General features: G+C 37.5%; 1 protein-coding gene and 1 non-coding gene across 6 annotated transcripts in view; one reads left to right on the top strand and one right to left on the bottom strand.

The window, feature by feature from the left end:
* Znf654 (zinc finger protein 654) overlaps window positions 1-22,285 on the top strand; it is a 139,819-nt gene extending 117,534 nt beyond the window's left edge. For 3 of the 5 annotated variants that reach the window (XM_023719234.1, XM_023719237.1, XM_023719238.1), the window contains exons 4-9: window positions 54-189; window positions 2,762-2,964; window positions 4,570-4,709; window positions 11,258-11,399; window positions 16,404-18,729; window positions 19,830-22,285. In XM_023719234.1, coding sequence (XP_023575002.1) covers window positions 54-189; window positions 2,762-2,964; window positions 4,570-4,709; window positions 11,258-11,399; window positions 16,404-18,729; window positions 19,830-19,837 — 2,955 coding nt within the window. In that variant the 3' untranslated portion in view covers window positions 19,838-22,285. The remainder of the gene's footprint in view (window positions 1-53; window positions 190-2,761; window positions 2,965-4,569; window positions 4,710-11,257; window positions 11,400-16,403; window positions 18,730-19,829) is intronic. The other 2 variants (XM_023719235.1, XM_023719236.1) reach the window with 2 other exon arrangements.
* On the bottom strand, window positions 9,949-10,084 carry LOC111817679. The gene has a single exon (XR_002821817.1). It is a non-coding gene; the product is annotated as a small nucleolar RNA SNORA70 (small nucleolar RNA).
* Window positions 22,286-27,624: the final 5,339 nt, after the last annotated feature.

Below are 27,624 nucleotides of genomic sequence, written 5' to 3'. Positions count from 1 at the left end.
TTAGCTTTTAACCCCTTTAAATTCACAAAGCCAAAATGATTTTTCTCTCCTAGGAATGCCAGAATCACCTCCGCAGATATGGAAATGTGAATCTGGAACTGGTGACTCGAATCATTAGAGATGGTGGCCCATGGGAAGATCCAGTGTTGCAAGCTGTACTTAAAGCCCAGCCAACATCTCAGGAGATAGGTACTTCAGGAGATTCAAAATCAAAAACATTTGTGAGAACAATTTCTAGAGCAGTAATAGTTACTCTTTTATTTTATAATACTGAATATTGAAATGTACTTTCAAATGAAAACTGTTTAATTTGTTATTCTAACTGGGCCCAAAGTGATTTTTTTTTTTTTACATCAAATTAGATACATTTATATCTAGTATGGGAATTGAGTGTGTTAGCATCTGTACTTGATATCACTTATTTACAGGGAGTTTTTATCACTTCAGTTATACTTTAAAAATTTGCTTAAGTAGGAACATCCTTATTTACAAAAAGTCCCAAACCCTCCAGAACAAAAAGTCTATCCTGTTCCATATTATATCTCCCTTCCATAGAAACTCCTGTGAAGGGTGGAACCTTGAGTGAACAGTGGTCTGGTCTACAGTTACTCCAGTGCATAGTGCAAAGCAGATGTTTAATACAAATATTCTTTAGTTGAATGAACATGTGGTGCATGCATGAGTGAGGGAACAAAATTTCGGCCCCAAATATTATACAGTAGTATGTCCCAAACTTTATCTAAGTTTTTGTCTTACCCCTTATGACCTACATCCTTTGACATCACCTTCTGTCCTCATGAAAACATTTGTTTTCGAAGCAGGAAGCTTTGGTATCTGTTTTTAGTAAGGCCTTTAAAAACATGTTTCCTGCTGGGTGTGGCAGCACACACCTGTAATCCCAGCACTAGGGAGGCTGAGGCAGGAGGATCAGGATCCGTGTATATTCAAGACCAGCCTGAGCTACAAAGTGAGCTCAAGATGAGCCTGAACTGCATAGCAAGAGCCTGCCTCAAAAAGACAAAAAACAGAAAATTTTCCTATAATACTAAAATTTTCTGAACTCTAGAATATTTTGAATAACAAAAACTTAAGAGTGTAAGCTTAGTAGTAGTAAGTAAAAATGAAAATGTGGGAACACTTGAAAGTATAGGGAGAGCCTACTGAGGTGTAGTTGAAAAAAATCTAAAGAGAAAATATAAGACCTCACAACCCTGTAACCAGCCAGACTTTGGTAAGAAAATCTTTGCAGCCTCGATTATGCAGCTTAGGACATTTCCATTTGTTGTAGGTAAATAGGCAGGCTGGGATGTGAGTAGTGCTATTCAGAGAAGCAGCTATGATTCTTAGGTGTAAGAGCACGTCTCCCCGCAAGTTTGGAGCTGTGGTAGAGACAGAAAGAGATGACCAGGAGAAGTAGTGCAAGGTAGTGGGACAGGATGCAGGGGAATAAGACTAGGGAAAAGACTGAGGTGTATGCGACAGTTATGGAAAACCCAGAGAATGCAACGGAGATTGGTGCCTGATGTGTAGGTCCTGGAAAGGGATTCAAAGAAAAGAGAGGGCGACAGTGGGAGCTGAGCAAAAGCAGATGCATTATTGAAGAACGTAGAAAAAAATCAAGTATAGCAAAAATAAGCATAGACTAGAGGAAAGTGGCCAGAAGGAACAGGATGGCATCAGAGCTCCAGAAAGAGCTGAAGGAGAAGAAAGTTGGAGCTTTTAAAAGTTTTAAGATTTCTGGGAGCGGGAGCTAAAGCAAAGCTGTTGTTGGTTATTCTTGCACTTGAGGCCAGGAATCATCAGTCTAATGCCTGTTCCTTTCGTAACTACCCAGCATACCTCACTTTGGGGAAGCTGCTCGAGACCCTTCCTGATGTGGACGAGTCTTTGCATTCACTTCATGGCAGTGTTTTATTAGTATACATTGTAAACAGAATTGCAAGGTAGATGTTTAAGACAAAATAAAACATCACTTAATGAGTACTTTAGTGGCTACCAATTAAACATAGTAAGAAATTAAAATACTTCCAGATTTATAAATCTCTGCCACTTACATATGCTTTGTCTGTGGGCAAGTTATTTGACCTCTCTGAGATTGTTTTGTGACCTGTGAGACAAATACTGAAATACCTGTCATAAGGTTGTTGTTAGGTCTAAATAAACTTATATAGCTAAGGCATTTATGTTTCAAAACTGAAAGTAAGTGTATGTTAAATTAGAGATACATGAATGTATTAGTAAACAGACTTCTATGACAATATTTTTTAATTTTATTGTAAAAGTTATATATTATGACTCAACTTTTTCATTAATTTTTTGTTTACATTTCTCCATAATCTGAATGTGGTTTTAATGTGATCATTTAAGATTTAACCTTTTAATCTTAAAGTAATGAAAATATTGAGGCATAAGACAAACACTGCAATTTTAGACTGGAAATTCACCTTAGACCTCACTAGTTGAAATACAGTTTAACACAGTATTGAAGAAGAAAATTTACTTCTTCCTCTTTTTAAAATTTTAGTTTTGGTTTTTACTCTTTGGCCTGAGAAATCAACTGATATTTCTTAAGCACTGTTTTGGTGTCACTTTTGTTTTCCCAACTATAAAACTGAATGTTCTTTTTACAAAGATCTACTAAGAAAAGTACCTAATCAAGTGACTCACTAATCAAATTGATACCATCTTAATGGTAAAGTTTCAACAAAAAGGTTTGAATCTTTTCTTGAAGGTAATTGAATGTGTTTTCTTTTTAATATAGTGAACAAATACTTAAGTTCTGAAAATCCACTGTTCTTTGAACTACGCGCCAGATATCTAATTGCTTGTGAACGCATACCCGAAGCGATGGCTCTCATTAAATCCTGTATAAACCACCCAGAGATCAGTAAGGACTTATACTTCCATCAAGCACTTTTCACATGTCTGTTTATGTTACCTGTAGAAGAGCAACTATTCCAGCAGGTATTGAGAGCTGCGTTGTGGTTTTTTGCATATTGCCTTTTGCACTTCTAAAAAGGGGGAATAGCTTGCTAGCACTGATTTTCTTTTTCAGTAATTTCAGTTATTTAAAAGATCATATTATCTAGATGTGTTCTCCTTTGGTACTATCCTTTAAGTTCACTTTAAATTAGTACAGTCTGCTACTAACAAATAATAAAATGAACAAAATACACTCATTAAGAAGCATTATCCAGGGCCGGCCAAATAACTCAGTGGCTTAAAACTCCTGCAGACAGGCACAGGGGCCAGGGATTAATCCCCAGGCCTGCCATGCTGGCCCTATCCCCAGGGCATGCTGACATGGAGATTGACTCTGGGCATGGTGACGCACACCTGTGATCCTAGCTCTTGGGAGGCTGTGAACAGTAGAATCACTGAGTCAGATCTAGTAGTGAGACCCTGAAGACCCTTCCTTGAAATACAGAAATAAGTAAATAAAAATTTTTAAAAAGGAAAAGAAGCATTATTCAAAAATGATTTTAATATTTCTTTTTAATCTTATTTATTTGGTACAGGGTCTTGATCCTCCTGACTCAGCCTCCCCAGTGCTGGGATTACAGATGTGTGCAATGACACCCAGTAGCCAGCATGAGTTTCTGGGGGTTGAACCTGGGTCCTTGTGCTTGCCAGGCGGGTGCTTCTATCGCTGAACTATTTCCTCAGCCCCCTCAAATTTTTTTGTTGTTGTTGTGTTTAGTACAGAGTACTAAAGTACACAAAATCAGACTTGTAGTGATCCTCCTGTTCTCAGCTTCCCAAGTGCTGGGATTACAGGGCTGTGCGACCACACCCTATCTCAGTCCCCAGCTCAATGCCCCCTGGGGGCAGGGCTGGCATGGCACACCGGGAATCCAACCCCAGTCTGGGTACCTACCTAAGCAGGTGCTTTAGTCTGCTGAACTATCTGACTGGCCCTCCCCTCAAATTTTTGATGCTGAGTTTTTTCTTTTCTTTTCTTTTGGTAGGGGGAAAGTACTAGGATTTGAACTCAGGAGTTTGCACTTCCCAGGCAGGCCCTGTGCCCCTGAGGTATATCCCTGACCCTGTATTATCCAAATTTTTGTTATGACAGATGAGGTCAGAGAAAATCTGGGAGGCATTCCCATTTTGCCTCTTAAAATACTGAGCCTGGCATGGTAACGCACACCTGTAATCCTACAACTCAGGAGGCTGAGGCAGGAGGATTGCTGTGAGTTCAAGGCCAGTCTACATTACAGTCTCTTCAAGGCCAATCTGAACTATACAGGGAGACTCTTATCTCTAAGTACATAAATAAACAAAGAAATTGAATGCTCACATTCATTTTTTTTCCTAAGTGAAAGATGAATTCTTTCTTACCGTAAACCCTATGTAAGGCCATGGAATTAATCAAAATACAAATATTTAGTATAAAATGTTGATGGTGTACGGTGAAACTATGAAATCATAGAAGTATTGTGTATAATTAATCATGTCTTTAGAAAAAAACTGGAAATATACGTACTTCTGAATATTTACTTTAAACATTTATTATAGCTTTTCAGATATTGTGGATAATGAGAATTCTTTTTTCCGTCCCTCTTACAGCACTTACTGGAAACCGACTGTAGGAGTGGGATCGACATCATCTGCAACACGGAGAGGGAAGGCAAGACAGCGTTGGCCCTGCAGCTGTGCGGGTCCTTCCTCGTGTCCCAGCTCCAGAACGGCGCCATGTACTGCATTTGGTAAGTGTCCTGCCACCGAGACTGCAGTGGCGGCGGGGAGGGGCGGGGGGCTGAGGGCGGGGGCTTGGGCCTGCTGTGTGTTCTCAGAATTATGTGAAAGTGTTAAGCCTTTGTACGATTAGAAAATTGTGTAAAGAACAATACATGATTAAGAACTATAATTAAAAATTCATTCCATTAATTGTTAAATATTAAGTATGTCTTACAATAAAACATACATACATTTATTTGTTTGTTTAGTTATGGGTTTGTTTTCAGACAGGGTCTCTCTCTGTTGCCCAGACTGGCTTCCAGCTCACAGCGAGCCTCCGAGTGCTGGGATTCTAGGCGTGTGCTGCTACACCTAGCTCAGACGGTCATGTTTGAAATTCATTTTTAAATTTGGAGCATTTTTTTTAAACATTGAAAAAACTAAAAGTTGTTAGGATATATGAAGTAGCAATTTATCTTGCAGTTGTCCAATTTAAAACATGGTGCAGGAATAATTTTAGTAAACGTAACCATGAGTGTAATTACAAGAGTGTAATAACTTGTGTATCTCCTTTCCTCCAGGACGCGCGTGTGCGCACACACACACACACACACACACACTCTTTCTCTTTCCCTCCCCTGCTCCCTCCCTCCCTCTTGCTGTCCTCCTGGTAGCTCTCCCTACTACCACATTGCCATTTCATTAATTCTTAAGAGAAAACTAACTTTCATTTGCTGAACATAATACCTGAAATGATCATGAGCTATATTAACTTTTTTTGAAATAAATGACTTGAATTTTAACTTCTTACATTGAACAATAGCCTAGAAGCACACAGTTCCAAATGATACTTAAGTATAATTGTTTTGCAGATTAAAATTTTTAGATGTAGAAACAGAGTTCTGTAACTACTTAACAATAGAACTAGGTGTAGAAGCAAATACTCTTTTAGGGAAGCATACTTTTAGATGGTGCCAGTTTTTCCTCAGAAGTGTACCATGTCAGCCACAGCTGCAGATAGTGAAAGGATGGGGAGGTGGTGGTGGTAAGATGCACACTCAAAATGATTTTCAGGCCAAGTGTGGAAGCACACTCCTGAAGCGCCAGCACTTAGGCGGCTGAGGCAGGAAGACCGCCGTAAGTTCGAGACCAGCTTGGCCTACATAGTGAGCTCGGGGAAGCTTGAACTAGAGAGACCTTTCCTTAAAAACCAAATAAATAAAGGTAAAATCATTTGTTTCAGTATATTATCATTGTTTGATATGCAGGTACTATGAAGTGAACCATAGTTATGACTGTTACTAGATCCTCTCCTATGGCCATAAAAATGTTCTCTCCTCTTAGCTTTGTTAAGCTCTTTAAATAGGGTATCTTTAACCTTTTTATTCATAAGTAACTAGAATCAAGTATGAAAAATGGGCAAGGAAAATGCACTTCATTTTCTTTTTCTCTTAGCTAACCAATTTCTGCTCTATTGTGGGTAAGCTTAAAAATGGAACAATACCTGACTTCTGGTTCCTGGCCACAGAAATCCTTAAAGAATAGATAGAAGCTGGGTGTGACTCAGGCTGCCTAATAAGAAGGGAATCTTTACTTTTGGGCCTTTCCTTGTGAATAGTCTTGAGTTCTGATAGCCTGCCCTCCTCTCTCTCCTGTCTCTCCATTATGTTTCTGAATTCTGGGGTTATTTTTCTTGCTGTTAAAACTTGCGGTTTTCACTGTACTTTGAATAACAGAGTTCCTTTCATCCTTCAAGGTCTATGCTGTCTGTTGCACACAGGCTTGCTCTTCATTTCCCCTCTTTGTGGACAGAACCACATCCATGTACACCATTCTTGCTTCACTGTCCCCAGTAGTAGTCATAATGATGATAATAGCAGGTACTAACATCTAACGAGTGCTTCATGTGTTCTGTACTTTATGCATTGTCTCATTCAATCCAACGTTCTTATGGCACAGATAGTACTGTATTCAAACTATTCCTTTAGGAAATAATGAAGTCAGTATTCAAATCCAGGGAGCTTGACTGACCTCAACCACTGAACATTATATACCATACATGGATCAAGTTTAGGGTAAGGAAAGCATACATTGTAGGGGGGACTGTAGACTCTGTTACAGACTTTTCCTAGGAACTAGAGAATTTGATGATTCTGTTAGTAGACACCTACAGCTACCTGGGAATTGTATTGGACACTGATTTAATGCTGTGTTTTCTAAAGGTCTGTCTAAAAGCAAATGTAATTTTCACTAAACGTGCTTTTTGAGCCAGACAAGGTGGAACATGCCTGAAACCTAGCTAAGGAGGCTGAGGCAAGAGGATTGTCACAGTTCAAGGCCAATCTTAACCCATGGCGATCTTGTCTGTCTCCAACACAATCAACCTGCCCTTTGCACTTCCAAACAAAGACACTACCAGTGGTTTTGAGGATAATTTTTCCTTCAGAATCCAATGTACAAGTAAAACTTGAGATTTTATTTTGTACCTTCATTGAAAATGGAATTTTATAACCTTATTCTGAGATTTCTTCTTTGCCTACTACAAGGCCTGAAGTCCATCAAGTAGCCCTCTCCTGGCAAATCTGTTAGGATCTTGGGATATATATTTGTTTTGCAAGTTTTCCCCTGGCTTAACAGAGATGAAAGGAAATAAGGTATTTGTACTTAAAAAGAAAAAAGAAATTTGCCCTAAGAATGGAGACTCTTCTGTAAGGAGTCTCAAATTTATCTTTTGGAAAAAGTTGGAAAATAAATGAACATACACTTTTTGAATATGTTAAATATGTATCTGTATGGAGCTGAGTGGAATCTCTCTCATGACTTCCAGCGGTTTTCTTGTGTGGAGACCCATTGCACAGATGCGCTTTTCTTGTGCAGTAGAACTGGTCCACTCTCCTTCTACACCAGGTCACTTTTCTCAGTGTTTATCTTTTATCTCAAACCACATGTATAATTTCTGTTAATGTATCTCCTTGAGAGGCTGCAGCAGCTAGGAATACAGTAGTTACAAGACTATCAGGCTGAGGATATTGGTCAGTCCTGGAGCATTGCCTACCACGTGACGGGCCCTGTGTTGATCTCCAGCACCAACACTATAACAACAACAAAAATTAAAATTTACCATATTATCATTTTACAGATATTTACTGAATAAATCTCATTGTTTAGTATTATGAAAACTAGTGATATGCTAAATATCAATATATACCAGAATTTAGACCTAGATTTTTTAAATCTCTTAATCCTTTTAATAAAGATGTTGAATAAAATATATTGAGCATTGAATTTTTATCTTATTTTGAATTTCAGTCACTACCTGAGCATCAATAGTTATCTTTAAACATCTCTTCTTGATAACTTCTGAAACCAAAGAAGTTTGGTTAAAATAAATGTATCTTTAAAATCATCTGTTTGCAAACATTAAAATGTGTTTCAAAACTAGAAGGAAAAAACATAAGCGGGGAGAATCTCAATTTTTATGTACGAAATAGCCAGGTTGAAGAGAAAAAAGTTGCACAGCTACCACTAGTACAAAATGAAGTTGAGATTTACATGAGTTAAGTTTGCAAGTAATAGCATCAGTGTCTAACTAGTGTAGGGAAAAGGAAATATTTATTTCAAGCACAGTGGAGTGTGACATGATCCAGTGAGGGAAGGCTACAGCTGATCCTCAAAGATGCCTGTTTGCAGGGAAACTGAGACTGCTTGTGTTTTTCAAGCATTTGTTGTCTGTCTGGTTTTCCTTCAGGCTGTCCTGCTGCAGACCAATGGGAATGCCAGTAGTACCCAGGCCTCAGAGTGGAGCTGAGAACAGCCCAGGGATTCTAGGCTACTGGGGTCAGCCCGTTCTGGAATCAGTCTTAAGGAAAGAGGTGAAGGTCACATAGGAGACATGGCCACTCTTGTGTATTAGGGTTATTCTCTAAAGAGTGGCTCGTTCTTAAGTGGGATAGTATTATTCCAGTTGGCATAAAGTAGTATTGAAACTAAATTCTCAGTTACTCCCAACCTTACATTGTTGCCCCTACCACAATGTCATTGAGGAAATTTACAGTATATTAATAGTTGGGGAAATAGGACCTATAAAATTACATAGGGAAGCATATGAAATTAGAGAGAGAAGATGTATTCTGAAGTAGTATCACTTAAATTTTAGGGCAGTCATGAAAACTTTCATGAAAAGTTCCTTGATACAGCCTTTCAAAGAAAACATTATCTTCAAAATGAAGAAATACTTTGCTAGTAGAGCACCTGGAATGAGCAAATGTGAGACTATATGAAACCCTTTTACTGACAGTGAAGGGACCAACCTAGAACATTCAAGATTTGAATACTGTTCTTTCTGACTTCAAAACCCATGTTTCAGTGGCTGTTAACACTAAATAGCATAAATGAAATGATCAGGAAGGCTAGAAACAGATAAAGGTAGCAACCACTGTACATGTGTAAAATTAAAGAACATAGCGAAGGCTGAGAACAAATGTATTTAAAATATACTGGAAACACATGAGGACCTAAGAGAGTAATAGAATGTTCAATGTCATTAATTTGATCGCCAGACAAAGATCATCAATTCTGAAGTAGTATGTTTTTATTTTTAAGTGTCGATGTGATAGAAAGCTAAATTGAAGTACACAGGCATGGAAAATAGGGAAAGCAGTTGAAGCAGTACATTAAGGTGATCAACGTGGTGAATGCTCTAAAGGAGCATGTATACTAAGGGTGCAGAAGGGGCCTGCGGCAGCTGAGACTTGACATCTATACAACTCACATAGAATTGTGGTTTTATGTTTTATATGTTGCTTCACATCATCTATTTCATGTTTTCTTATTGTCTCAAGTAGACTGGACCTTCGTCATGGTAATCAAGATGTCTTAATTTTTTGTGGGGGAGGCAGGAAGTAGGATTTTTTGATGGGGATGACTAAGCAGGGGCAGCACAGTGGATGTCCTTACAAGTATAGGGCTGCTTCTTGTCCAGGGAACCTTTGCCGGGGATGTATCTGACTCCATAGACATCTAAGATGAGTCCCTACTCAGCCACTTGGAGATGTGGTCTTCTGTGACCAGAGAACTTGAACGTGAGCCCCGGCTAGGGTATCAGTCACATGCTCCTTATTCTGTAACTTGATACAGATGCAAATGGTAACCTGGCCTCGGTGATTCCCACCAGCTGTAAACTAGGGCTTTCTAAAAGCAGTATGCGTGCCTGTTTGGAACCCTAGATTTGGAACAATCAAGTTTAAAGACATGAAGATCACTGAAGTGCCCTATTTCCAGCAGACTCTCAGGGTAACCCAAACAAGCAACATTCTAGGTACATAACCAAGGGTGTTGCTGTTAGCAGCCACTGCACACCAGGCTCCTATAAGGTAAGGAGTCAAGTCAGCTTAAATAGCTACAAATGTCCACAGATTTAAATACTATATGTGCTGGCCTCAAAGTACATACTCAGTAAATCACCCCTTAAAATTTTTTTCATCAATTTTTTTAGTACTTTCAGATTATGATGCTTGTATAATTTTTATGACAAGTTTTAAAGAACTGTGACTTGCTAAAATATCTTTAATCTTAGTATGTCTATTATATCTTATGATTTGTCCCAAACTCGCTGTTCTTAACCTTGTGTATCCAATAATTTTGGCCGTATCTTAGAAAAAAAAAAAAAATTACCTGTAAAGTGCTTTAAATGGTATTCAGCTCTTTCATGACTTTATAAGTTCTGATAAAAACAGAGCAAATGCTGCAGCCCAGGGCGTCCAAAAGAAAGGCAGGCTCATAAGAACATTTTTGTGTGCCTTGGTCCACCTCATTCGCTGAATCTGGGACTGTCCACCAGGACTCTTCCCCCGAAATCAAAGTGAGCAGGAATGGGAAAGGTTTGGAATCAGTTTAAGGAATAGATGCACCCGGACAGCACAACTAAAAACACTCACCAAGAGTGACTTCCAGAGCTGCTTCCCCGAGTGTCAAGGACTCTGTGAAGTGAGTGCTGAACGCCAAGAGGGAGTGACTTGTGGGGGTAATGGCAATGTGCCTTTTATTGTCATAATTTTAAAAAAAAGTTCGTATTTTTCAGTCATACAAAAGTAAATGATCAAAAATAGTTTCAGAATCAATATATAATTTAGACTTTTGATCTGTATTACTTGGTTAGTAAATTTGCAAGTATGATTTTAAAGGCCAAAATTGCTGTTGTTATTGGTACACTGAGACTAAAATGTGTTGTTATCCAATAATAGAGCTGTTGTAATTGGTACACTGAGACTAAAATGTGTTGTTATCCAATAATAGAGCTGTTGTAATTGGTACACTGAGACTAAAATGTGTTGTTATCCAATAATAGAGCTGGTGTAGTTCGTTACTTATCATTGCAGAATTGTGCATTTTGTCTTCTTTGCCCCACCTTCTTAGTCTCACCTCAGTAGCGGAATTCTATTGGGATTAGCATGATACATATTTACTTCTACTTTGTGAGTGTCCTAGCCAGGGCACCATGAAACCAGGAAGAGATAGTTAATGTCTGTATTTTAATAAATTGTAGTTTTGATATTTCTCTTTTTTTTTTCATTTACAGGGAGTTGATTTTCATATGGAGTAAACTACAACTTAAATCTAATCCTTCAAAACAAGTTTTTGTAGATCAATGCTACCAGCTTTTAAGAACAGCAACTAATGTGAGAGTCATATTTCCTTTCATGAAAATCATTAAAGACGAGGTAAATAGGATATATTTATCCCTTAAATTTTAAATTAAATTCAAATGCTAGTTCTCTGAAACATGAGTCTCCTAAAATACTGAAGGTAAGGAGGATTTTAAGGCCACATTCTCCACGAATTACCTCCTTCTCTCCCCCAGTTTCTAACATAATATAAAAGATATACATAAAATAACTGAAGTAGAGAAAAAAAGCCAATTTTTTATTAATTAAAACTAATATGGGAATTATTAAGAAGCTATTATCCATTTTTATAATTAAACAAGCTTGTCATATTTAACATGCTAAGTCCCATTTGTAGAATCTTAATTTGCTAATTAATTGTATATGTAATATGTCTTCATTTAACAGAAACTTAGTTCATACAGCTAACTGGTGTTGGTCAAAAAGAAAAATGAATTCTGAGATGCTTTTAAAATTTAGGGAAAGTTTTAAGGGATTTACCTGAAGTATTTACAAAGATTTACTACTTGTTTTTAAAACAGTCCTCAACCAAGTTTTCTGGGGGACTATTTTATTTACCTTCTTATTACTGGAATGGAATATCTGATAGCTATAATTTTTAAAGGAAGGGAGGTTTATTTTTGGCTCAAAGTTTATAGAGGTTTAAATCTATAGCTAGCTCCAAGGCAGGGCAAGATACCAGAGAAGCAGATAGACATGTCGTCAAAAAGCAGCGAGAATAAAGTGGGAGGGAGGTAGACCCCTCTAGGCCATGCCTTTGGTGAACCACCTCTCCAACCAGGCTTTGCCTCCCAAATCACACTGAGCTATAAACTCAATAGTGAATTAATCCATTGGTGAGTAGTACACTTCCATTATGTAATCACCTCGCTAAATCCTCCCCTGTGAGCACATGAAGTTTTATGGGGGGTTATAGAGAAACAACAGCAGTCTACCCCAGGCCCTAAGAAGACAGATGTATGCAAAGTGCATTTAGTCCATGTCTAAGAGTTGCCAAAGTTATAGCAGTTTGCAGCATTGCCAAAAGTCAAATGTCACCTCTGAGGTTTAAGTAAACTTTGCTTTGTGAGCCCCTGTACAGATGAACAGAGTTAATGGCTTGCACTGTACAGTGGCACAGGATAAGCACTCCTACTCCAAAGGGGAGAAATGACATAGAAAGAAATGGAACTAAAGACCTACGCCTACTAGAGCAAACACTGAATCCCACAGTTACACTCTAGCATCCAGGGCAGTCTGGTGAGACATAAAGTCCCATGGCTCGGGTTTCTCCACCCTGATAGTCTGTCTCTTGGGCCAGCTCGGCTCACTCCTCATAGCTTTCCTCAGATATTACCTGTTCCTGGCTTTTCCAGTGTCCCTCAGTGTCACAGGACAGAAGCAAAGTGTAGAGATTTTTTGCATTTAGTAGATGATCTAGTGTAGTCATCTACCAAACTGTCCCCAAGATTAAAAGCCCCACCTGTGAGTGCATGAGGCGTTAAGTGGACATACAGATACAAACCGAAAGAAGGCTGTTGCGAATGCGTGGAATTCTACATATAAGTCTTTAAGTATAGTTGAAAGTAGGTCTTACAGATTCTTTAACTTTTTAATCTCAAATGGTAACATGAACTTAAATACAAAAATAAGAAAGATAAAGTCATCCTATGTTTTGTAGTTCCATATAATTGAATTTTTAAAATTTGGTTCCTTTGGAATCTGTAAGTACATTCAGAGCTCGTGGGGGCTCTAGCCGAGGAGCCCAGCTGCTCGCGTGTCCTTGCTAGAGGGCATGGCGCTGCTCCTCGGTGGTGCTGTGCTCTGTCGGACCCAGTGTGCAGCTTCAGGAGCACGCTCGCTCGTGGAGCGGTGAAGGAGGAAGGGGACACTGGCCTCGCCAGCCGGATCAGCCGGATGGGCTGCGGTGACCAGCGGGGGTGACAGATGTTGCAGTCAGATCGCCCTCACAACCACTTTTAAATAGATTAAGAAGCATCAAATGTTTTAGTTTTTTCTTGTAACTTCCTCTTAAAATTAACAAGACTTCAAGTACAAAGACAGTTCAACTATGTAAAGAGGTAGCCATTAAGTAATAACTTTTAGCTTTTTAGTATGTTAATGGCATTTATCACATTCGTTATCACATTACTCATTAGACATGTGACCCAATAGTGATCATGTTACCATGATAAAAAGGGTTTAAAAGAAAAACAAAACTTCAATTTCTTTTATGTGTTTTGCAACATCATTAAGTACTGAAATGTCATTCATACATAGTAGCAAAACTTTTCCCTCCCCCCCAACGGGGAAACTGTTATCAAACACTAATATATGGTATTCATCAGACTCAAGTATAAAATTTTATCTTTAAAAATAAACGTGTGTGTGTATATATATATCTATATATGGGTAGATACATAGATATGATTCTCATTTGCACCAAAAGTTGAGAGACACTATTACAGAAGTTACATTTTGCTGATTATTATACATCTTGCTTATTTTCACATGTCTGGTCAGCCTAAAGGTATGTTATATAAGGAAAATATCATAAAGACATCATTCATAACATTATGGTCTCAAGACGGATCCATTTTCCTACCAGTGACTAGTTTTTCTTTCATTATATTAGAGTAGTACTCCATTGTGTGTAAACATCACATTTCCTTTATCCATTCATTGTCGGTGGACAGATTGATTGATTCTGAGATTTAGCTGCTATGGATTGTGCTGCAGTGAACATGGATATGTGTGTATCCCAGTAATCTGATATCTGTAGCTCAGGCAGATAGCTAGAAGGGGAGTGCCGGGGCCACATGGAATTCCTAACTTTAGATGTGTGCAGAACCTCCGGACTGATGCCTGGCATGCCGAGACTACTTTACACGCCCGCAAACAGTGCAGTAGGGTTCCTGTCCACAGCCTTGCCAGCATTTGTTACTATTTGATTTCTTAATGATGACAAGCTTAGGTGTCACTTGTTTTCTCTTAACCCCAGATTATAAATTAAGAGCAAAATATTAATAGGAAGTATAGAGATATCTCTCTGTAAAATGGGAAAAGGATCAGGAGATGGATGGAGGGGAGACGAAGGGAAGGAAACAAGATGTGAAAAAAGAATTAGTATGGTTACGTACACGTACTTCCTCTACACAAGGAATGTAAATATTACCTCAAGTATGTACCCAAAAAAATGACAAACACAATTCTTAATAGCCTTCATTCGGTGAAAAGCGTTTTTGTCTTATATTCACATGCCACAAAAACGTTGAAAAAGGTGTAGTTACAATACTGTGTCAGTTCAGAAAGAGACATTACATGTGGCCTTTCTGAAAATGCTTCACAGGGAGGCGTACTGAGATGGCTGTTAGATGGTAGATGAAGACAGCACCACCATTCCAGGGGTTTTATAGTTTATAGAAAACTCTTTCATTTTCTGTTGCACAACTGTCCAGTGGCATGAACAACATAGCAGAGAAGCAAGGTGGAGTGGATGAGAGATGAGACTAACTGGGGAGATTAATGAGGGGATGGGGCATGGCCGTTGGAGACCCTAAGTGAACTGAATACACACTGTAAGTTGCAACTTCATTAATGTCCTGAAACCATTAAAGAGTCAGGTAAGAAAGCAGCTTCTTCCCTTTTTTGATGACCTTAAATTTTTAAATTTGAACATCTTGAGTACAGTTCAATCTTATAAGTCAAGATATAGGCTATAGATGTAACTTCGGAGGGGGGCAGATAAGAAATTTTGTCCTGAACCAGTGGATTTTGAAACTGTTATACCTAGAAAATGTGGGTAGCAATATTAATTATAATAGATACAAAAATTTGAATTCATTAAGGAATCCAAACCTGAGATGATGGATTGATAAGAGCAAGCTAAAGTCCCTAGAATAGAGCTGAGTCCCATTCATTTTGCAAACCTTCAGAGGTCGCTCTGTACCAACATTTATGCTAGCCATGGGAGGACACAAAAAGTGAGACAGTGTGTGCAGGGATTAAGGAATTCAAAGTGAAGCTTAGGCCAAGTACAGTTGCATACAATATCGAAGTGCCACTTAGAGATACATTATTCTTATTGGAAGGGCTATAGAATATTAGCTACACCTCAAAGAAAAGGCCAGAATGAATGAGACAATTTCAGAGTAGTACTGATTCTGAAATAAGGAGTAGGGCATCAGCATGTGTTTATTAGCTGGATACAGTGGGAATAGTAAGTGCAAAATTGAGGACTACTTATGTGACTAGTTAAAAAGAGAAACGTAGCATGTTACAGAACTATGACATGAAGCTAGAAAATTAGCCATAAGTAATAAGTATGTGTAGACTGTATGATTTTAAAGATATATTATTCTAGTGTTTTGTCCTATTCAAATAAGTATTTAGATTATTCTAAACTACTAGAGGCATTATTTATAACATGAACTAAGATGAATCAATAATGGAGTCAAAAATAAGAATTAAGGTAATACAGTTGTCTTTGAGCTATTAATAAAAATGTTCAAGCTGAGTAATTTTCAGATAATTTCCAGCAGATTTATTATTTTGATACTTTATTAGTTTTGGCAAGGTAATAATTGCCCCCTTCATGAGTGGCATATGTTTTTCCTTTATTTAGATAAATAATGTTCATCAAGGGGCCAGGGATATAGCTTAGTGTTATAGCATTTGCTTACCAGGAAGCCCAGGGTTTGATCTGAAGTACAAAAGAACCAAGAAGAGTCAATCATTAAAAAAATGATATAGTATTATAAATGTTTCCATGCTAGTTTTTTAAACTGAGTTATTTCTTAACATGAAAAATCGTATGTTATTCACCATAAGTTTATCAAGCATTTTGTATTATTGCTAGTAGGGCTTGTCAAACTTGGTAATTCAATAAAGTAGAAGCTAAAATGCTGTCTGTTCTAGATGACTCTTGCTTAAAAAAAGATATATATTGAGCAAGATAATGCCACCTATTGAAGAAAATTGTATGTTAGAATACTGTGTGCTGAAAGCTTTCCTTTCAGTTTTATTTTAAAAAGTAAAGGAGTTACTATAATCTCATTACAGGTTGAAGAAGAAGGTTTGCAAATTTGTGTTGAAATATGTGGTTGTGCTCTACAACTTGACCTTCATGATGATCCAAAAACGAAATGTCTAATTTATAAAACAATTGCACATTTTTTGCCAAATGATTTGGAAATCCTCAGGATTTGTGCACTCTCGATATTTTTTCTTGAACGTTCCTTAGAAGCGTATCATACTGTTGAAGAGCTTTATAAACGTCCAGATGAAGAATATAATGAAGGCACAAGTAGTGTTCAAAATCGTGTTCGTTTTGAATTACTTCCAATTTTGAAAAAGGGGTTGTTTTTTGATCCTGAATTTTGGAACTTTGTAATGATTAAGAAAAACTGTGTTGCATTACTGAGTGACAAATCAGCAGTTAGATTTCTCAATGAAAGTACACTGGAGAATTGTACAGATAATCTAAGAAAGGCAGTTCAGCATCAAGGTTTAGCTGATGAGCGTGACTGTGTCACGGATCAGAGCGCTGCAGAGTGTGATCCTGATGATATGTCTGTAACGGACCCTAAAGGCCACATTAGTACAAAGAAAAGCCTTGCAGCTCTTAATACTTGCAAAGTAGATCACAGCGTCCCAAGGCATCGCTGCGTGTTATGTAATAAGGAATTTCTTGGGGGTCACATTGTAAGACATGCCCAAGCTCATCAGAAGAAAGGCAGTTTTTCGTGTGTAATATGTGGTAGGAGATTTAGGAACAGAGGACTTATGCAGAAACATTTAAAGAACCATGTTAAGAAGATACAAAGACAGCAAATTGCAGCTCAACAGGATGATCAGGAAATCACAGCTTTAGAAGAAATAAATTGTTCCAGTTCTTCCATTCAATTTGAAAATGGGAATTCTAACAATGATTTGGAAGTAGGGACTCTGACTACTTCCACTGACAGAAACAAAGAAGTTATATCTGAGCATGTTACTGAATTCATTGAAATGCCTATCGGTGTATCAGAAAGTATAATTGAAAATGACAGTCCTGATACTTCTTTACACAATGTCTCAGAGCCTTTACCTCCATGTGAGGGTGACTATGAAGAAGACGATGAAGAATGTGATTATGGAGAAGAAGATTACGACCTGAATCAAGATGCTTCAGTGCTTCATAAAATCAATGGAACTGCATGCCATCCAAAAGACATCTATGCCACGGATCACGAAGGAAACTTTAAGTGTCCTGCTCTTGGTTGTGTCAGGATATTTAAAAAAATTGGATTTCTAAATACACATGCAAGGACCGTACATCCAACTGATTTAAATGTGCAACAAACAGTAATGAAATGGAGCAGAGGAAAGTGCAAATTCTGCCAAAGGCAATTTGAAGATTCTCAGCATTTAATCGATCACCTAAATAGACACAGCTATCCAAATGTGTACTTCTGTTTGCATTTTAATTGCAACGAATCTTTTAAGTTGCCATTCCAGCTTGCCCAGCATACCAAAAGTCACAGGCTGTTTCAAGCTCAGTGCAGTTTTCCAGAATGCCATGAGCTTTTTGAAGAGCTTCCTCTGCTGTATGAACATGAAGCCCAACACTATTTAAGTAAAATACCAGAATCATCTGCACAGCCAAGCAAAGCAATTCTTTTGGATGTTTGTACAGACTCAAATCCTAATCCTTTGGAAACAGACTCATTTAGTAATGAAACACAAACTGTTAGTCTACCAGTTTCTACTAGCAAATCAAGAAAAGATTCTGCAGAACCAAAGACATGTATAGAAAAAATGTGTTTGGAAAAGAAAACAGAAAGTTTAGTTCAGAACGGAAATAAACATTCTGATGACACTCTTTCAAGTATAAGCTTGATAGACCAAAAGATGCCTGACATAGAGCCAAATTCTCAGAATAGTTGTAGTATTACTGATTCTATGAATGGACACAGTGAAGTACAACAAACATCTTTAGTTTCATCAGATCCTGTTATAAAAACTGATACAAACAGAAGGACAGAAAATGGTTCTATTTTGCCCAGTGTTGTTCCACAAGAAAATACTTTGCCAGTATCTCAGGCACCATCCAGACCAAATCTTACAAGTGAACATACTTCATATGGCTTAATTGTAACAAAGCCATATGTCAGACCATTGCCTCCCAGTTACCTTGATGAACGGTACCTTAGTATGCCAAAACGCAGAAAATTTCTGACAGATAGAGTAGATGCCAGTTCTGATCAAGATAACATTTGTAAAAAGTCAGTGAAAAGATTAAGATGCGGCAAATGCCTGACCACCTACTGTAATGCAGAAGCACTTGAGGCTCACCTTGCACAAAAGAAATGTCAGACACTCTTTGGATTTGATTCCGATGATGAAAGTAAGTCTTCTATATTCTCAGTGGATAAATCTGTAGAAATAGAAAGTGCCATAAATATAATAGTTCTTAATGAGGCTTAAAAAATGAACATTTGTGTAGTACAGATGCTAAGGTGTTATCCCAGACATTACTTTCTTTAATCTATAGTCACTATGAGGTGACATTAGTATTCCTATTTTGTAGAACAAAACAACCTAGGTTCACAAGTAACTTGCAAAGGCCTAGGCTTATGAGTTTGTGGAAGGTGAAATCTACTGGACAGGTTTTTCATGCATTTATCCTATTCTTTCACTGAATCAGAGGATTTTCTTCATTCCGGGTTTCATATACTAAAAGTTTTAAAAGCTAAATAATAATTCTAATAACTTAGAAATCATTTCTATGTATGCCACAATATAAATTTTCTGTTGCAAAAATAGAAGTTGGAAAAAGAATTTGAAAATTAAGACCAAAAGAAGACCTTAAATTTCTACTAATACAGTATCCTTTGAGTGAGGATATAAATCTAAAAAAAGCCAGCCAGATAGCTTAGCGAAGGGCTGGGTAGATGGCTCAATAGAATAAGTGTTTACCTGGCAAGCGCAAGGGTCTAAGTTCAATCCCTGGTTCCTCAAAAACAAAAACAAAACAAAACCAGATAGCTCAGTGGATTAAGGCGCCTACTTAGGCAGATGCAAGGACTTGGGTTCCATCCCCAGGGTGCCATGCAGGCCCCGCCCCCCAGGGCAGGCTGAGACTGGGCTTGGTGGCATGTGCCTATAATCCCAGTGCTTGGGAGGCTGAAAACAGGATCACTACGAGTCCAATCGGTGTAGTGAGACCCCATAGACCCTGTGCTAATGTAAAAAATAATAATTAAAAACAATTTTGACTTAGAATTCTGGTTGAGAGCCAGGTGTGGTGGCACACACCTATAATCTCAGCACTCAGGAGGCTGAGACAGGAGGATAGCCATGAGTTTGAGGCCAGCCTGAGCTACATAGTGAGTTCAAGGCCAGTCTAACTACGAAGGGCGACCCTGTCTGGGAAAAAAGCAAAATAAAACAGTTCCAGTTGAGTATCTATAAAATTTGAATTAACAGACTTGCTCTGTTTTACAGGTGCCTGATAAAAATGTTTCAGAAAGATCTGTCGATCCAACAGTAGTGCAAATAAAAGTGCTACAAGAAAACGCATCATCGGTTTGCTATTTCCCTGATGGCCTTAATTTTAGAACGGTCTCGGATTACTGAAGATAAAGACAAAGCACATTTTCTAGAATGAACTTGCAGAAGAGATGTGCTGGCTAAGACTCCAAAAGGGTTATTATATAACTCCCAAAGTACCAGTTATCCAGAAAACCACATTTTGTAGAAGTGTATGATGATTAATAGCAGCATGTTCAGTTTTGCTTCTGTGAAAACATGTTTGGGCAACTAGTCAGAAAGGAAAACCAGCCGTGGCCTTATAGAAAGGAAAAAGTTAATCCATTATACAAAAGGAGATGAAAGGGAAGCTGGTTTACAGTAATAAACAGTGGAAAGCATTATACAAATGAAATTTGTTTTGTTATACATAATCCAATTATGTCCTCCTGGTCACATGTTTTAAGGAACCATTGCTATTTGGTTTGTGATATAATTTAGAGGCTGATACATAGAAATCAAACTTATTTTATTGCCATGTTATCTATTGAAGATCATAACATTTCCAAATGGTTAATTAGATAGGTAAGAACTCAGTGAATGGCACAGAGGCATTGAAAATTAAGAGAACAATGCTTTACTAATAAGCTCTTATTAAAATCTTCCATTTTGTAATAAAAATACAAGTGCTTGAAACAAATGTTTGTAACACAAATCAGTGACATTTAAAAGGCAGCATTGTCAAAGAAAGTGAAAAGTACCATCAGTAACTGGCAGGATATGGGAGGAAGCTGAGACTATTACAGCCTGTATAGTTGAAAGAAAACACTGATTTGCAGATTCTTCAATGTGAATAATGGTTAAAGCACACTGGGATATTTCTATTTGTATATAGTGTTAGGACATTGCTTGGTGATTCATAGTAAGGTCCTATAGACATTAGTGTGAGTTATCAAAGTATAGTCCTATGAAAATAACTGCTTGAAAAAGTCAACTAAAAACAATTTGTTTTATTTGATTAGAGTTAATTCCAAATTAAGCCATATTCTTCATGCTTTTTATTCATTAGTGATGAATTTGGTCTGAATAAACATTTTTATATGAAAAAGGAAATATTTACACAAAAATGTACACAGCAGGAACATGATGAGATATATTAAAGCGTTATTTTCCCTGGTGACCAGTAATTTTCCTAAGAAAGATTATAACCTAATAATTTAAACAATAAATGTTTTACAAGGTAAAATTAAACCCTCTTGAAAATTTTCCATCACCATTATGGAAAGGATGGTAAAGATCTCCTTTTACCCAATAGCTTATGTTAATCCTAAAGAGGTAACAAAAATACAAAGGCAAATTCTTGGAAAACGGACTAAATACTCCAGTTATGCCATCTGATAAATTGTTGTTTAAAGCAGAGAGAGAGTCCCATGAGATTCTACTGTTAAAACTCCTAGGAATATTAGCTTCTCCAGTGATGTTAGTTTTCTTCAGGGTAGAATCCAGATTTTATCAAATTATGACTATCAGAAGATAAATTCTTAATTTTATTTATTTTTATGGACATTCACTACTATGCAATGATTGTCATAAATCCATTCCAATGAAATTTAAGTTTTTGTTTTGTTATGTAGCCTATATTAGGCTGGAATTTACATATACATAAGTAAACAAACTCATAAGCAAGTTTTTAAATATTTTACGGTCAATTTAAAGAAAATGTTTTCCATATTTCCTGGTAGTAAAAATGTATTAAGTGAATTTTATTTCAGTTCATCTTAAAAGTAAGTCTTATAATAAAAAGTCTGTTTGGAACCTGGTTTATTTGGACAATGAAGTTTTTTTTGTTTAAACATAATTTCTGCTTTGTACATGTTCCCAAATTTTTTCTCAGAATTTTAAAAATAACATTTGCCACAGTTTTTTTCTTTTTAGAAGTTGTAACTATTGACATAAATCTGTTCCCACAATTAATTCTGACGTCCACGTGAAGATGTTTTAAACATATTTTATCTATTATGTCCTTAAGTTTCATTTGAGGTTTTATTTCTACTTTTGTGTTGCTAGGAGAAAATTTTTTGAAAGATCAAACTGGTTTATATACAACTAAATCAAGGAATATATAATTCTATTTGATTGTGTTCTAACCTCTTTATATACACTGAAAATAATACCGAAAGAATGTGTGTATTTTGTTATGTCTACCTTCTAAAGCATAAGCATATATTTTGCTTTTGTGGGGTACATGAACTTATAACAGTTCTTATCTGGGACTCAAAAGAAAAGGAAGCTTTCTTTTTATTCTCAGCTTTTCTTGTTTTCTACTTCAAGGATATATCTTATATGGAGAAAGCTTCAAATAAAATGAAAAGGTTTTACATTAAGATTTCCTTCAAAAAATGAAATCCTGGGCTGGAGATATGGCTTAGTGGCATAAGCTCCTGCCTGGCAAGTGCAGGGTCCCAAGTTTTATCCCTGGTACCACAAAAAAAAAAAAAAAAAAAAAAAAAAAAAAATTAGATGGTAACCGTTTGCCATATGTAAGGTCAAGAAAAGAGCAAATCTGAATTTTTGCTGCTCAGACGTTATAGAGATTGTAGAAAAGACTGTCTGTGGACAAGGACACTGGTACTTTGGGCTTTAGCCATATTCATTATTTTTTAAAATTACCGATTATATAATGCATACATAATTTATATCATTGAACTTGTGATTATTTTCAAATCACATTGAAGGTTCAGACATACTCCTTTCACGTTTGGTCTAATGTATGAATGAAAAACCTAAAAGGGATGATAGTGTTTATTTTTTAATTTATTTGGTACTGTAAAACACCTTTTCAGAATGAGTAAATGCTGCGTATGCATTTTGAAATTGTTAATATGTGAAAGATATTACAGATTCAGCAAGAAAGGAAATTTGTGCTTCCTTGTTGAATATTAAATTATTTTACTTTGCATTTTATAAGTACAAATTAAAACTGAGCCATTGAACTGCAATAAATCAACAAGTGTCTCATTTCAAGAAATTTTGTACTGTACATAGATTTGTTCAATAAAACATTGTCCTTATTGATAAGTGTTCAGCTCTATGCAGTATGCTGATTTCAAGAGATACTAGGCTTAAGGTGTGTGCTAAATGAGAATTTTCAGTTATGTTTCATAAAAGAATGGGGGTATTTCAGTAAGTACTATATTCAAATTATTGAATGATTTTGAACCATATACGAAATACAGAAATCTAACAGTTTACATAAAGTAGACATTTTTCACATTATTTTAATTAATGCCTGTATACAGGAATAACAGCTGACAAAATTCTGGTTATGAAATTTATTTCAGATTTGTGATTTCAGTTTATGTATTACTATACAAATCTGGTAAGGATTTTTTTTTTTTAAAGACCAGTATTCTCCAAAAGCAAGACAGTGGATGGATTTTCTGGTGGAACTTAAAAATCAGAAGAAAAAGACTAAGTCACTGTACAATTTTAGTATATGCTTGTCATGTTCCACACACCTGCAGACCCATTTACTCTGGAAGTTGAGGCAGAAGGGTAGCTTGAGCCCAGGATTTCAGGGCAACAGAAGACCTCCTGTCTTAAGAAAAGGACTGAGTAGGCAGCTTCATAGTATGTGTGCTTAGCATATGTTCAGCCCTGGTTTCAGTCACTAAAACCAGGAAGAAAAATGAAGACATCATGATGAAAATTATTTCCTGTGAAGTATTTCAGTGGGGAAATTAGTAGTTTATAATTGATATTCTTGGACATGAGGGATTTATGGTCACTAACAAAAACCCTATACATTTTTTACTAAAATTTACAACTGGAAGAACAAGCATTTAAGGAAAAGATCACCTTTTTAGTGCAAATGAGATAGTACATAAAGTGAAAAAAGAATGAACTAAAATGACTTTTATATAGCACAGACATGTTCCTTTGAAATGGAAGCTTTTCAGTGCTGAGATCTAAAATTCTCAGTCTGATTCATGGCCATACGATCTTAGAATGAATGTCACCCACTTGCAGAACAGTCATTGTAAGGTATGTAGGCAAGTCGTTGGCTTTGGATAACTTTGCATTTCCCTCGTCAGAAACCTGAGGAATTCTGGACAAAATATTACTAAGTACATTTCCAAGGTAACCAGATTAAATCTTTATATGTTTTGTCCTACTATACCAGAATACATTACAGTGAATAATGTATGAAAGAAAAATTCATTTGACTGGAAAATCCAAGCAGCACTGTAGCATACACAATAACAGGAGCGGGAAAGGGGCTGATGTGCAGAAGAGGCAGGTGTGATGAGCAGGGAAAGCAGTGGGTGGAGTAGGTTCATCCTTTTATAACTGGACTGTCTCTGGAGACAACCCAGTCTTTCAAAAGCTGTCTTGACCCATGCCCACTGGCTTGAACCACCAGGCACATACATGATGGTTGCATGTGGCATACGGACATTTAAAGTCTGCCATCAGTAGTGCTGAGTAACTCCACCTGGGCAAATAGATTTTCAGTCTAACACCCCCAAACTGCTCTAACCAATCCTCACTGGAGAAGTATTCAGAATAGAGCTTATTGGAAGCAGCCAAAAAGATCTGGAGGTAACTGAATTCTCTGCTCAAACTCTAGCATGGTAGTTTGAAAGTTGTGGAGACTTCAACAATTACTAATATCCTAACTTCTGCCTTTTAAAATAAGGACACACCTATAATCCCAACTACTCAGAAGGCTGAGGCATGAGGATCCTGAGTTCCAGGCCAACCTAGGCAACACAGCCAAGACTGAGTAAAAATCAAAATAAGGTGGCTATTTTGCAAGATGATAAGAATTAAGTTTGGTGTGGAACAGTTCTTGTTATGATTTGGCTAAATTTCTCTTCATGTTTTGGTCATTGTTCTGTCTACAGTCACATTGAAAACCTTAACTGCCCTCATGTCACTTAATTCTACCCACTTTTTTGCTACTGATAATTCTTTTATTCTCTTCCTGTCCCTCCTCACTCTCTAATTGTCCTAAAGCATCACAAATGCTCCAGGAAAGCTCCATCTCTTAGATACTTCACTCAGTATTCCTTCTGTCAATAAGTGACAGCCGTAGGGACTCAAAACCTTTCAGTAATCTCGATGTGCTTCATTGGAATCGAAGGCATGCACCATTTTAGCTCCTAGGACTATGTATAGTCTCCGAATTGTGCTAGCTTTCCTTTATTCTTTTCAATTTCTTCATAGCAGTAGCCAAGTGGCCCTGCTTGAAACAAGTCAGGCCGTTACATCCTTCACTTTAGTGTATTCGCAACCTACCATGTGCCAAGCTTTGTAATAGGCAATGAAAAAACAGTAATAAAAGTCATTGCCTCTGCAAGCAGGCACAGGAGTCAGGGGTTCAATCCCTGGGCCTGCCATGCTGGCCCCTTCCCTGGGGCACACTGAGACAGCAATTGAGACTGGGCATGGTGGCGCACACCTGTAATCCCAGCTCTTGGGAGGCTGTAAACAGGTGGATCACTATGAGTCTGATCCAGCAGTGAGACCCTGAACACCCTGTAGACCCTTTCCTAAGATACAAAAAAAAGAAAAAAAAAGTCATTGCCTCACAAAGATATTGGGGGCAAGGTGGGGAAAGAGGCAAAAAAAAAAAAAAAAAAAAAAAAAAAAAAAAAAAATACAGTAAAAGTGACATGGAGAAAGAAGAGGGTAAGAACAAGGAAGGGGCCAGTCATGACTCTTCAAAAGATGATGCATCAAACCCTTTCATATGGTGGTTTTTTGTTTTTGTTTTTGTTTTTTTGTTTTAAGTATTGTCATTTGAAACCTGGGCCTTAACACTGTGCAACATCTTCTGCCCTTTTTCCCCCATTTAGTACAGGGTCTACAGGGTCTCACTAGGTAGATCAGACTCGTAGTGATCCTCCTGTTTTCAGCCTCCCAAGTGCTGGGATTACAGGTGTGCACCACTATGCCCAGCCTCAATCACCATGTTAGGGGCCCCCGGGGGTGGAGCTGGAACTGCATGCCAGTTCAAACCCAGCCACTGAGCTCTACCTAAGCAGGCGCTTTAGTCCACTGAACTATCAGGCCGGCCTTCTGCCCTTTTTAAAGATGTTTGTTTGAGATAATCTTGCTGAATTGTTAAGTAGCCCAACCTTTGCTTAAACTTGTGATCTTCCTGCCTCAGCCACCCAAAGGGATGGAATTAACATACCCAGCTTGGTAAAGTAACTTTGAACCTGGGACTCGAATACCATTAAGGGAATACCTGAAGAGATCTCTTCAGACATCTGGGGTAGTCTGTCGGGCGAAACAGCAAGAGCAATGGTATTGTGACAGGGACTTGCATGAAGGTGCAGACAGCGGGAAAACACTGCAACTAGCCTGGAAAAAGAAAGAAACAGGAAATGAAGTCAGAGGTAAAAGCAACAGCCAAACTCTGTATGATGGGCTAAAGTCTAGATCTGCACTCAAACAGTAGCCATTAGCAACATGTGGCTATTAAGGTTTAGCTGAAATTCACATAAAATTCAAAATTCAGTCCCTCAATTGCACTGGCCACATTACAGCCGTCAGTAACTTCAGGTGGCTACTGGTTACTGTATTGGTAGCACAGACAGAGACCACCATCTTTTGACATGTTGCTCTGTAACCTCTGAAAATATATTTAATAATACCTGAAGCCATTCTGCGTTCCGAAACTGAGAGGAAATGGTGTTATTCACCTAGTGGATAAAGCCAGATCTGCAGACCACCATACCACAATGCACAAATTAATCCCCGTAACAAAGAATTATTTTGTCTAAAGTGTCAGTAGCCCTGTATTTAGAAAAAAAAAAAAAAAATCTGATTCAAACTCCATTTCTCCAGCTATACTCCCAATTCACTATCCATGAATAGGTGGGGTTTTCCTCCATACACCAAGAAACTAATTCCGTTGTGACAAACACCAGCTGGCTATGCTCTAATTCAGTTCAGCTCAGATACCATCTACTTGTAGTATCAGATCCCACAGGCTGAGGGTTACCCCAAGACTCCATGTCCCTGGGCAGTTGTGCTTCTAGCCAGCTATAAATGGGAGTCCTCAAAACCTCCTTGGGATTCAGTTAATCTGAGTCACACAGTTTAGAAGGCTTAATGTACTGATTTATTATAAAAATATAAAATAAAAAAATTTGCATTCTCCGGATTTGGAAGAAGAGGCATGGAGCTTTATCTTTCTGTGTCACCAATCAGCCATGGGCTCTTTAGCTCAATGTAGATAGGAAACTGGCATGTCATGGATAGAATTAAGGAGGATCAATACTACAGATACTATACAATATTTACACGTGTGTCTGGTTTATTTCACTTATGAGTATATCTTCAGGTGGCATCCACTTAAAGGGGTCAAGTTTATCATTCTTTATAGCTGAGTAATATTCCACTATATAAAAATACCACACCTTTTTCATCTATCCTCAGGTGATGGGCATCTTGGTTGTTTCCAAGATTTGGCTATCACAAATTGTGTTGCTATAAACATAGACACACATATATCACTATGATATGTTTTCAGATCCTCTGAGAAAATTCCCAGTAGAGGAATAACTGGATTAAAGGGGATTTCCAGACCAACTTTTCTAAGGAGTCTCCATACTGATTTCCATAACGGTTGCACCAGACTACATTCCCACCAGCAGTGGAGAAGGTTTCCTTTTTCCCCACAGCCTCTCCAACATTTGTTGTTGGGTGATTTCTTTATGATAGCTATTCTTTCTGGGGTGAGATGATATCTCAATGT

This window comes from Octodon degus, unplaced genomic scaffold, assembly GCF_000260255.1.
Source record: "Octodon degus isolate 3935 unplaced genomic scaffold, OctDeg1.0 scaffold00066, whole genome shotgun sequence".
Taxonomy (NCBI): domain Eukaryota; kingdom Metazoa; phylum Chordata; class Mammalia; order Rodentia; family Octodontidae; genus Octodon; species Octodon degus.
This window is presented reverse-complemented; position numbering and strand designations above follow the sequence as displayed.